At 38.3% G+C, this 13,024-nt stretch overlaps 1 protein-coding gene across 1 annotated transcript in view; it reads right to left on the bottom strand.

Moving 5' to 3' along the window:
* The window catches only part of tanc1a (tetratricopeptide repeat, ankyrin repeat and coiled-coil containing 1a), a gene marked incomplete at its 3' end in the record, with an annotated part of 110,424 nt that overhangs the window by 63,918 nt on the left and 33,482 nt on the right, over positions 1–13,024 (bottom strand). Inside the window, exons 3-4 of the mRNA XM_079840104.1 lie at positions 10,597–10,818; positions 6,392–6,484 (exon numbers count right to left, since the gene is read on the bottom strand). Of these exons, the coding sequence (XP_079696230.1) occupies positions 6,392–6,484; positions 10,597–10,818 (315 nt within the window). The remainder of the gene's footprint in view (positions 1–6,391; positions 6,485–10,596; positions 10,819–13,024) is intronic.

Genomic DNA, 13,024 nt, shown 5'->3' with positions numbered 1-13,024 from the left:
CAAGTATTAGTTATTATATTTATTCATATGTTATAACATGATTTACATGTTTAAGGATTAACTTTGGGACTAATATTATTAAATAGCATTATTATATATTGTATCGATACAGTAAATAAAAGAAAATCTCTAATATCAGCAGATAACCTATTGTGATAACGCTAATGGGCTGTGTGCTTTAAGACGTGTCTAGGGTCACTAAGTGACAGCATGGTTTCATAACCCCCAAATAAAAAAAATTACAAGTGTGAAACATTTTTCTACCCAGGGTTTAGAAATATGATAACTCAGGGTTAAAATTTTGATGGACACTTATTAGAGCTTATTTTCAGCAATAATCCAAAAGCCAATGGAAAATCCTATTGGGTTTTTGTTGAGACCAGGGTGATTGTTAACTTCCGAGTTGGCCTACAAAAATATGTACAATTTAAAGGTAACTCTATTGCTCTTGTTAGTGTAAGTTTGTTACATCTAGGCCCTGTTTACACCTGGCATGAAAAAGCGTTTGTGTCAATCCGATTACAAGTGGACAACAGAAAAAAAAACTTGTGTAAATGGAGTCCAAAACATTTTGAACTTGTCCACTTTCGACCACTTCCAGAGGTAGTCAAAAACGCATTTGTTTTTCCCCTCGAAGAAATCAGGATAGAAGTGGTCGAAAGTGGACTAAAGAAACGGGTATATGTCTCCCTTGTGATCCGATGGACCAAATTGCATCTTAATACCAGGTGTAAACAGGGCCTTACATATATGCATTTAGATGACACTTTTATCAATACAATAGAGGGATGTAAGCAATTACTCTCAGAGCCAACAATATTTGCAGTATAGAATGCCAGGTTTATTAGAAAGCTAGTTTAGAAGCTAAAAAACTAAAACATGCGTGATTGGGTGCGCATTGGTTTAATATTGTGGATTGGTGCAATGATGTTACTGACAAAGTAATGAAACAATGCACATTAAGTATGGATAATAGGACTGTACACTTGCAAAACATGCCAAATATATGCATCTGCATACTTGAGTAGAGCATGTTTCTGGCCTAAGAGTTTACAAAGGAAGTGAACTAATACCGGCAATCCAACTGACTCTCAAATGCAAGTAACCGTACACTCACACCATTTATAGAGAAAGAACAGAGATCATGAGAAAAATGCCCAGCATTTGTGAGAAACACTCCAATCCACCAGATTGAATTAAATCACACGATGAAATCATTACATCTACACAGCGCTTCGCCCAATCACAGGTGGATGTGCTGGCAGCTGTAATGACATCACAAAGGTTGTTTTCGTCCTTTCAGGAAACAGTAACTGAGCACATAGAGATGATAATTGCCTTTAACACAGGAAGAGTCAGACTCTAATGCACTTCATAGTCATCTGTTTCGGAGGCGAACGGTGGGTGTATTTCTAAAGCCTGATTTACTCAGTCTCCCATGATTCTCGGTTCTTTGATCTGTGAAGAAAATCAATGTGCCCCCGAGTCCATTTCGAGCCTGTTTTGTAGTTCACACAGGTGTGGAGGGAGAGGAGGAAAGGCAAACATGCTTTTATAGAACAGCTGCCAGGACAATGAACCTCGAGTTGAAAGTCAAAGTCATCTGGGCCGTCACTGACATGGAGATCATTCATTTGCATGTACAGCAGGTTCATCTGGAGTGGGCCACTGCATCTGGTGCGCTCTCACGATCCACATCATCAAACGGTGGAGGTGCGACTGCTTCATAATTAATAATTAATCCTTTTGCCAAAGCAACCATAATGATTGCCTGAAATAGAACAGAGGTGTCTCAGGACATAGTCCAAAAATAGTGACTTTTGATTAGAGAACATTTGTGAATTTGTGTGCGCGTGTCCATAAATGTGAAAACAACGGCACTCAACTTTAAGATGGTAATATGTACATGTGTGTGTGTGTTTATGTACAGTGGGGAGAAAATGTCTGAGACTACTCAGAAAATCTGGGATTTTTTCCCAGTTCTGACATGACAAGTGTTTGGCATGGTAATGGATATGACAATGTTCATATGTTTGGTCTTGGTGGAATAGATCTGCTTAGCTGCTGCTGCAGAGCAAGTATGGGACTTGCTACTGCCAAAACATACACAACTCGCTGCTGTGAGCAAGACAGAAATACTGCTGCTGTACAAAATAGAATGCATGAATAACCTACAGCAGATCTATACAGGTGGAGCTGGGGAAGGTGGGGGTTTCTGAAAGCGGGCTGCAACTGCTACAGAAAAGACTGACCAATATTTGAAGGTGGAGCAGGAACCAATCAGCTGCTCTATAGAGAAAGATGTGATTAAAAACAGATTGAGTTAAAGACCTATCAGCCTGTGCCATCTAGAGTTTAATTTCTGTCACTTTTGATAAATTTAATGTAAAAAAAAAAATCTGAAAAGTTGATTTCCAGGTGAAATACAGTGTTACAGTGACAAATTAAGTGACGTGTCTTTTGAAGTAAAGGTAGTGTAGGTTTTTCATAAACACTTTTTGTTATACTGGTTAACACTTTTCACATCCTGATATCAATCAATAATAGAAATGGTCTAAATATTTTTTTTCAAATGTACATAGATCTTCTGTGGAAGTTTCAGGACCAAAAAATGTGGTTGCCTGTCAACCTAAGCATTTGCATACCTCTGTGCATCCTGCTCACGCAAAACTAACACGTCATCAGTGTGTTCCGTAATGCCGAGTTCACACTGCCCGATTTGAGCCCCGATTTTGACTCGCTGACTGGTTTAGCAAAATTGCCGACAAATGCCCAAAATCATAGGCAAATTGGTGCTCGTGCATGTGAGTGACAATCACGCAGTGTGAATGATCAAAGACACGATCTGAGAGAATCGCCAACAACGCAGACGCCCGTAAGATATTTGGCATGTTAAATATCTGGGGCCTCATTTATAAAACTTTGCGTAAGATTCGCGTCAGAAGTGGCGTACGGATGAAACATAGGACGTGCGTACGCACAGAAATATTCGGATTTATAAAACCGTGCGCACGCACATCCTACGCAGTTTTCCCTTAATAAATCACAATCAATTCTAAATGTAGCGCAGCTTTTGCGGCTTCATGTCACGCCCATAGTTGCCCATAAATAGTCCGTGAAATGCCCACAAGTTAATATTCATCGATTGCGAAATCATGGCAAATACAGAGAGGAAATCAAAAAAACTTAACTTAAAATATTTTTTGGAGGGCACAGTGTGGGCATTACTAATGCCAAAAAGGCACTTGAGGTGCAAAAGGTTGCGACGCCATAAATGCTGTAGCCTCACAACCTCGGACCGTGGCTGAAAAAAAAAAGAAATGGTCGGACATCAAAGTCGAGGCAAAAAAGCGCTCCATCGCCAGAGTGTGTCTGCCACGGGTGGGGGAAAGGGGACACCGGAGCTGAACCCTCTTGATGAGAGACTGGCGGCAATTATTGGGGAATCCCTATTAATCCCTATCCCTATTATCTACGTGGAAATGGGAAATAGTTCAGTGCAAATGTAATTTTTTGCAGCTTTCTGAATGGTTGAGACATACGTCATATGTTATTTTATCGAAAATAAAACAAACTAAAGGCATTTGCATGAATACCATGATTCCGTAGCTGATGAAGAAATTTTTACTATGAAAACAACTTTCCCCAGTGGACAATTAATACATCTATCTATCTATTTATCTATTTATCTATACATCTCCCTAATTATCTATCTATCTGTCTATCTAATTGCATCTATATCTGCTCCGCCAGACGGACACATTGACGAGAATATCAGTTTTGTACATTATTTCGTTCTGTTTACCATATTATTTATGAGGATGAATTGCATAACATGCCAATATTGTTGCAGAACATATTTCATTTTTTTGCATTTCTGTTGTAATTTTCGTTTGATTTTGTTTGTTTTACACTGCAGATCGATCAAACGGGTGTTCGTGTAGGCTGTTAATTGTAATACTTGCTTTGTGAAGTCTTCAAGTTATTTATGAGAGGCAGTATTGCCATTTCTTTTACACAACGGTCTAGAGTTTCACACACTTTCACGTGTTTCTTCCATCTGCCGACGGTGTCGCCATTTCTCATTTCACCCGTTTTTGTGCGTACGCCTGGGTCAGAGCTTGCGTGAAGGACCGCACATTTTCCCGTCAAGTTTGCTTTTTATAAATACCAATTATTGCGTAGAGAGTGGCGTACGCCTTCTTTTGTGCGTACGCACCGTTTATAAATGAGGCCCCTGGACTCTTGCTGTGTGAAATGAGTTTTGACTGAAAAATACATCAGCGATGACCTACAGCCAATGAGAGAGCAAGATACAGGGCAGCGGGAGGTTCAGGGAGGAGTTATAGACCAGAATATCAGTATTTTAATAGATATATTTACAATTATATCAAACAGAAACAAAAGCACAAATATATGCTTGACCAGCCGCAACAGTAGCACATTGCAAAATTATGTATTTACCTCAAACTCTTTGCAGAACACAATCCTTGCTCCCTGCGTCTCCTTAACCATTTCCTCCGCCATAATCTTTCTTTTTCTCCTTTTCTCTGCAAATCAGCACTTTCTGCATTATCATTTTTAATAACAATTCCAGTCTTGCACAAGAACTCTGACGCACGCGTGATCTCACGTGTGTTTGGTGGTGTAACGTAGTTTGCGCACCGAAGAGAGTTGTCGGTGATTCTTCCTTTGTGAAGTCATGCAGTGTGAAACCTCCTGTCGCTGATCCATTGTGCAGTGTGAACGCAGCAGTGACTGAATGCTACCCAGATAATCATGCAGTGTGAAAAGAGCAGCATGTTTGAAAATTGTGCAGTCTGAACTCTGCATTAGGCTATGCACAGCTGTAGACAGACAGTCAGAGAGTGCCACAAACAAACAGCAGCCACCTTTTACAGTTCCTTTTGAACCAAAACGACGAGCTTATGCTGCTTTCATGCAATGTCGTATTTACCAAAAGTAAGAGATGGCAACCCATGATGTTCTACCCGGAGCTTTTCAGGTCCACAGGCTCAGAATTATGCATTTCAATGGCAACACTATAAACACCGAGATTAATCTGCAGCAGTCAGGTGGTATAAGTCAGAGCTCTAAGTTGGGTACGTTCATTATTACTGTGATGTTATGTGCTTTGAGACATGAGGTAATTAATAAACACTGTTTTTCGTGATGCTTTCCAGACTCTTTTTATACAGTCCAACAGAACATGTTTAACTGTCAAAGGAACTTGAATTGAACGGTAGTGTAAAATGAAGAAATATTTCAGGTTGTGTGGTACTTCTAGGTCACAAATGAAATAAAAGTTGTGGAATTGACCATGTGATTTTTGTATAGATGTCATAGATTATTGCTTCCATTAAAGCAAAAGATGCTCTCTGGAACATTCTCAACTCTTGCTGGAGAACATCAGGTTTCATGCTTCATGGGTGCTGTCATTAAGACGAAACTTGCACATACCAAAATACCAAATACTAGGAAATTCTTAAATTTGTATATAATCAACTTTACATTACCCCCCCCCCCCCCCATTACTTCATGCCCCCCCCCCCCATTACTTCATGCCAATAATATAATTTGTAACAAAATATTATTACATTAGGGAAATAATTAAATCAAAACATGTTAACAAGTGGTCTTAAACATTTGGACATTTGGACACTGTCCAACTCCACTCTGCAATTGTATGTACATTATACAAGAATTTTTGTGACTTTCTTTGTGTGTTCAGTGTTCACCTGTAAACCTCCAAATGTCACACACACATTCCACGGATCAATTATTTAACAATGCAGAGTTGAATTTTGCCACCCTAACATCACGTCACCAAAATGACAAATCAATGAGCACACCAACACATACTGTATGAACACAAGGCAGCATTAAACAGTGACAACGGGTGCAAGCAGGAGAACGATTGGCCCTAGAAGACAGAAGTATACTAAATAAAACAGAGAGACAGAGGGAGGGAGGAATGCGGTTTAATGGACTGCTGGATTTACTGAACTCTCAGCTGTAAATTCATGTAACTCCCCACATCTTAAAAACACCATCCCTCAGCTCAACAAGGGCAAATCTCACTCATAGACTGTGGGGACTTTCCATTTAATTCTTTTTTAGGTTTTTATATTGAGGTTATTATATTTGATATTCCCTAAACCTACTCCTAAACTTAACCCTCAGACATGCATTGTCATTAAGGAGGTATTTAATATTTATGTATTCATGCATGTCTGGTTATCTCTTTACTATTCTTGTGGGGACAAAACCTTTCACGCACACAAATATCAATGAATATACAAATACAAGCATTCATACAAAAGTACACATTTCTTAATTGATCTACTGGCACACACACACACACACACACACACACACAGTGTGTACTCACCAGTATTGTTCTTCTTCCTGTTCCTCAGAGCACAGGTGACAGGATCTCCAGGAGCACGAGGATTCTCCACATATTTGGGTGTCCTGATTGAACCTGGAGACGGAGCAAAAATGAGAGAAAGACTGAGTAAGAGAGAGAGAGAGAGAGAGAGAGAGGGAGGGAGGAGAAAGAGAGCGCGATAGAGACGCACATACACATACAGAGACAGTTAAGTCTTTCCAGATGGGATTGTGAGGCTGGCGATCTGAATCTCTGGGCAGAGCTGCGTGTGGATCTGCTTGTGTGAGTGTGTGTGTGTGTGTGTGTGTGTGTGATGGTTGTGATCGGCTGTCCTGTACTCCCAGAGAGATTCCAGTATAAACGTGGAGTCTGTAATGATTTTAATCTCCCTGAACAGTTCCTCCTGTGTCAGTTGAGTCAGAGTCAAGCTTTATTGGCATGATTGTCGACATATACAATATTGCCAAAGCATAAAAAGCATTTAGAGTAGAGAAATGGACAATAAGGAAAATAAAGTTGAAATAAATAAAGAAATTAAGAGTAAAATAAAAGTAAATACACAACCGTTCAAAAGTTTAGGGTAGTACAATTTAAATAAAAAAGCCTCTTATGCTCACCACGGCTACATTTATTTGATAAAAATACAGTAATAACTAATATTAAATATTACTGCAATTTACAATAATTTTAATATATTTGTAAATGTAATTTATTCCTCTGATGGCAAAGCTGAATTTTCAGCATCATTACTCAAGTCTTCAGTGTCATATTATATTATAATTCTAATATGCTGATTTGGTGCTCAGGAAACATTTCTTATTATCATCAATGTTGAAAACGGTTCAATATTTTTTTGGAAATCGTGATACTTTTTTTTCAGGATTCTTTGATGAACAGAAAGTTTGAAAGAACAGCATTTATTTAAAATTGAACATTTTGTGGCAACGTAAAAGTCTGTACTGTCATGTTTGATCAATTTAATGCATCCTTGCTGAACAAAAGTATTCATAAATAATATATAAAATAAAATAGAAAATACCGTCTCAGGGTTAATTCAGCATCTGAATGCCAGCCAGCTGAATCAGCTCATTCACAGCCCTCGCTGGCTCTGCAAGAACTTTTGTTCCATTTAACTTCACAGCGGCTCCTCATACAAAGCCGCAAACATCAGACAGGAGCCTGAAACTTGAACAAGGACTGACATATCCACTGGCGCACAGATTTGGCAGTAATATTGGCTGTACTAAACAATTATAACTGACATGTCTTCAACACTTTCAGAAACTAAATCCCCCACACACTTGTAGAGAAATATCCTTTATATTTTAAGACTTTTGTTTTGATTGGCCACAAGAAGAAGAAAAAAGTAAGCAACCAATGTGAAATGACATAGCAGAAGCATTCTCAAAAATCAGTTTGGACTCCTAACTTTAATCACCATTAGTATTCATGAGCTGAATATTTATAATGTGTCGCATCGACTTTTCAAATTATTCGTGCACATCTGGTAATATTGCATTACCAGGACAAACCTTTTTGGAATAATGTGAATGAAGTGTAAAATAAGACCTGGAATATGCAAATTTTGAATTCATGTTAACTTGTTGAAAAGTGGTCTATACCGCCACCCACAGGAACAGACAAAGCATTGCAGGCACATGAATGCTGCCATTAACATTACCTGCCATTGGAAACGCTTATAGCAGGAGAGAAACAACTTTAAGGACCCTTTGGGGAAACTTAATCACAGATAACGAAATAAAATACTATAAACCAATGCTGTAAATTGCTCCTTAAACATTAGAATGGATCTAAAGTCAATCAGGAATGAATAATGGTAACGTTTGTTACATTTCTCAATGTTTTTTTTACAGAAAATGTTGTTTTATAAAGCATTCTAATTAAGAACACATTTAATTCCGCAGCACATAGGGCTGATGTGGGTATAAATCACACAACCTGAGGTGCAAGACGGTGGGAAGAAAAATCGGTAGTCATCCCAGAATAATGAACGAGTTTCTGCCAAGTTTTTCCCTTCCCATGTGATTGGCAGCTCTCAGCTTAGCTATAAGTATGAATCAGCAAAGGGCTAGCAATACCACAATGATAACGTAACACATAATACACCATATATGATACCGATTCATTCATCAATCAGTTCTCAAATAATCTATAGCAGCTAGCTAAATATGTACAGTTTATCTAATCACTTAATTTTAAGGTTAGCTTTGACCTACATCCTAAAGTCAACTGTATACAAGACCTACGTAGATCCAAAGAGGGGATCTACGGACTTTTGACCTCACAACGGTCCTGTCTAATAAGAGGGATTCCTTCTGATCTTCACAGAGAAGGTAAATTAATCTACAGTCTTGTCTTTAGTGATGTTTGGTGGTCGCACAGACCAGTGGTTCTCAACTGGTTGCTTCAGAACTCCCGATTCGACATTGAGCATCATACACCGATCAGGCCTGACCCATCGAGGCATGGACTCCACTAGACCCCTGAAGGTGTGCTTTGGTATCTGGCACCAAGATGTTAGCAGCAGATCCTTTAAGTCCTGTATTCTGACACCTTTCTATCAGAACCAGCATTAACTTCTTGAGCAATTTGAGCTACAGTAGCTCATCTGGTTGATCGGAACACACAGGCCAGCCTTTATTCCTTTATTGAGCCTTGGCCGCCCATGACCCTGTCGCCAGTTCACCACTGTTCCTTACTTGGACCACTAAGACCTGCAGTTTTGGAGATGCTCTAACCCAGTCATCTAGCCATCACAATTTGGCCCTTGTCAAACTCGCTCAAATCCTTACGCTTGCCCATTTTTCCTGCTTCTAACACATCAACTTTGAGGTCAAAATGTTCACTTGCTGCCTAATATATCCCACCCACTAACAGGTGCCGTGATGAACAGATAATCAGTGTTATACACTTCACCTGTCATAATGTTATGCCTGATCGGTGTATTTTGCTGTCATACTGTACTCAATATTATTTTAGTATCATTGAGATAATAACAGTTTTTGTTAATATTTAAAATGTTTTTATATATATTTTCTCTGTTTAATTTAAATTTAAAAGTTTTAGTAATTTTGTTGTGCGTTTTTGTATTTATTTATATGTCTATATAGTTTTTAAGTTTCAGTTTCTTTAGTTTTGGTTATTTTAGTACTTCACTTAAACTAAAATGAGAAATGTTGTCTTGGCAACAAGCTGAAATAAACATTAACTAAAACAAAGTTTTATTTTATTTTATTTCAAGTATTAAAAATGTTTATTTATGGTTTATTTATTATCGTTAACTAAAACAATGCATAATTATGGTTATTTGACATATTTGAATATAGCATTTTTCCACAACCAGAACAAACCTGTGAGCCACTAGTTGAGAATTGCTGGAACAGACTGTCAGATAGTGGTTCTCAACCAAGGAGTGGGGGTCCACTAGGGGGCTTCAGGGGACACAGGATGACTTTTATATTTAATCTAACTTAATTCAAATTAAATCAAAGAAAGACATAAAACCAATAATCCAATGTAATATATCGTTTTAACCCCCTAAATAACACTTGTTTTTTAACTGAAGAACATACCGTTCTTGAAACTTCTGTATTCACAAAATTGTAATTTACACATTTAATATACTGACACTCAGTTTCTGCTAATAAAAGGACTGAAAACAAGCAGCTTTGTCATATTTACAACAGATTTAAATATCTTAGCATAAGGAGGTCTTCAAGTGTTAGAGTCAAAAAGCTTGAGAACCAGTGGTCTACACTGTGAACTCTGCACCAATAGATGGCACAGTTTGTGCATTACATAAATCACAGCTGCAGAACTCTTGACTGATGTGTCTATATGACATGCAGGGTACTGCTTAAACTATATCAACCTGCCAGACGCATTCATTATGAAAGATATTATGAAGTGACCCTACCAACAGTCACATTGTAAAACTGCACATTTCTATCCTGGATGCCAGCCAAATTTAGCCCGGCCCACAACATTTGAGTTCAGGAAATTCGGTCTGGGCTTGATCCGTTTGTGGAGCAACGGATCATATTCTGATTAGCTCTGAGTATGACAACGTCAGACTAGCACATTTCATTAGCTCTGAATGAATGTGTACTGTACGTAACAAATAAGCTTGACACCTGGAATTGATTGGGTGATACGTCATGATAAAAAGTGAGTCTCGTACATACCTGATGACTTGTTGGGCCGGACAGGTGAAAGATAGGGTTGGCGGGGAGGGAGCAGTGGGGAGGAAGGGAGGGAGACGGACACGCCTCTGGTCAAACTCGGTCTTAGCAGCTCCTCTGCAGGGTATGGCTGCACTGGGAGCGGCCCGCTGCCATGATTCTGAAGAACCATAATCCCCTCTTCCTGAACTCTGTGATGGAAACTGGGGCTGAGAGATGGGCTTCCTAAACAAAAATGAGAAAGGCAAAATTCTTGATTAGACTTTTTTTTATTATTATCACAAATTTTTACAAATTTTAAAGTGCCCCTTTTATGCTTTTTTGGATATTACCTTTCATGTACAACTATTTGTGAATATAAAAGGTTTTAAAGCTATCAAAGTGCACAACAAATGCAGTAATTGTCTCCTAACAGAAAGAACCGATTCTTAACAGCCTGAAACGAGTCGTCAGTAATTCCAGTCTTACTTCCTGCACAAACCTATATAGGTTTGTAATAAATTTGCATAATGCCAACCTATGGTTTTTATTGGCTGCCCGCGAATAACATCTACTTTAACCCATCCTCAAACACTGTAATTGTAGCGGAGACCTAGAAGTGTTTGGTTCATGTTGTCGACATATCAAAAAGATGCTGTTTTCTGGCTGTGAAAGCAAAACCACTTTGCATGAACTTCCAAAGGATGAGGGCTCGAATTGATACAGTAAAACCAACACCATTGTTTGTATCACTTTGTATAAAGGTGCTGAGGAAGCCTCCAGAGCTGAAATTCAGATGGTAATGGAAGTTTTGTTTCTGACGCGCGCTGTAAGTGGTAGATCAATCACAACAGACTGGGCCATCTGACCAATCAGACTAGAGTAGGTTCTCATAATGGCCTTTATTGAACCATTTCAGACACTGTGAGAAAAGAGGTGACGCTGCAATGGATATTATAAGAAAATAGAAAAAAATTCCTTTGATGCATGTAAACCTAGGAGACCTCCAAAACAAAACTAGGGGTAGTTTAAATAAAACTGAATATGACAGTTCTTAAAGTGGTCGTGAACTGCATTTGTGTATGTTCTATGAGGTCCACTTATAATAATTATCAACATTTTTACATTAAAAAAACATCACAATTTAGAAGTAATAGACTATTTTCGATCCTATTTTTGACCCACTCTTTGGCGTGTCACATTCAAGACTTATGAGACTGTTATGATTGGGTAGTTTTGCATGTCCCTGCTGTTACACGTGTGGAATTGTTTAGAACACTTCACATGTCGAAAAATATCTCGTAACCTAGTTGAAACATTTTCCAACAATGTGAAATATTTATGCATATTACATAACCTATACGTTTTGGTTGTGGCAAATAAAGTAACTTGGAGTTACCAGAGTCATAATTGACAGTATTTTGTGCACTGCAAACGGAGTATGTGTGAAATGGGTGTTATAGGCTATTGTTCATCCATATCTCAATTACTTTTAGATACCTATGTGTATGGCACATAGAAGGACTTGGGGCTGAGAAAACATACTGGGGGTACAGGGTTTACCTCTTAAGAAAAGTATGAACTATTTTTATATTTTGGTCAAAGTAAAAACTACTAAAAACAAACAACGTACATAATATAATAATCAAAACTCCCATCATGAGCACACAATAGTAATTTCAATGTTTTTTGTCTTCCCTTGCCATCTTTAAACGATTTTCCAAATTACAACATTGTTTATTATGAAACCCTCTTAATATGCTGATTAATAATGCAAAAGGTGTGAGAAAAAACAAAACGTCTAAAGAAGCCAAGCGTTAACCTGTTACAAACCTGGTTTAGTCAAACGGTCAGAGTTATCTGTATGACAGATACAAATAATTGCATTTGCTGCATTCTTGTGTTCCGCAGTGTTTTAGCAAAAAATGCCATGACTTTATGTCAAAGTGAGCCATGGTAAAAACATTGTTACATTGCTCTGCGATATAGTCTGCACTGCATACTCGTTTATTTTCTTTTTTGTCTCACTGAAAAGCCTTTGCTGAAAGGTGTCTTGTTCAAAAATAAAGCAAAATGAAGCAAACAAATAAAAAAATGTGTTATTGCCGCCGTCTGGAACTTTGTTAAAAATAAAGTTAATGCACGCTTTCTTAATATTAAATGTTAAAGAACACAAGGAAGGCAATGCAAAGACTGTTTCTCCACAACTTAGCACTGCAAAACATCTTATTATCCTCAAAGGCATCTCTATATCGGTGTGTTGCTCGAGTAATCCTGTGTTTACATCTCTCTCTACAACTAGTTTTTGGACTAATGAGTACGTTTTTTTTTTGCCTTTATGACAGGACAGGTAGTTGACAGAAAGCAAAGTTGGAGCGAGAGAGGGGGACGGGACCAGGAAAGGTCCACGAGCCGGAACTCAAACTCGGGACGCCCGAAGCACAACTGCGCT

This window comes from Gobio gobio (genome assembly GCF_949357685.1).
Source record: "Gobio gobio genome assembly, chromosome: 17".
NCBI classification, from domain to species: domain Eukaryota; kingdom Metazoa; phylum Chordata; class Actinopteri; order Cypriniformes; family Gobionidae; genus Gobio; species Gobio gobio.
This window is presented reverse-complemented; position numbering and strand designations above follow the sequence as displayed.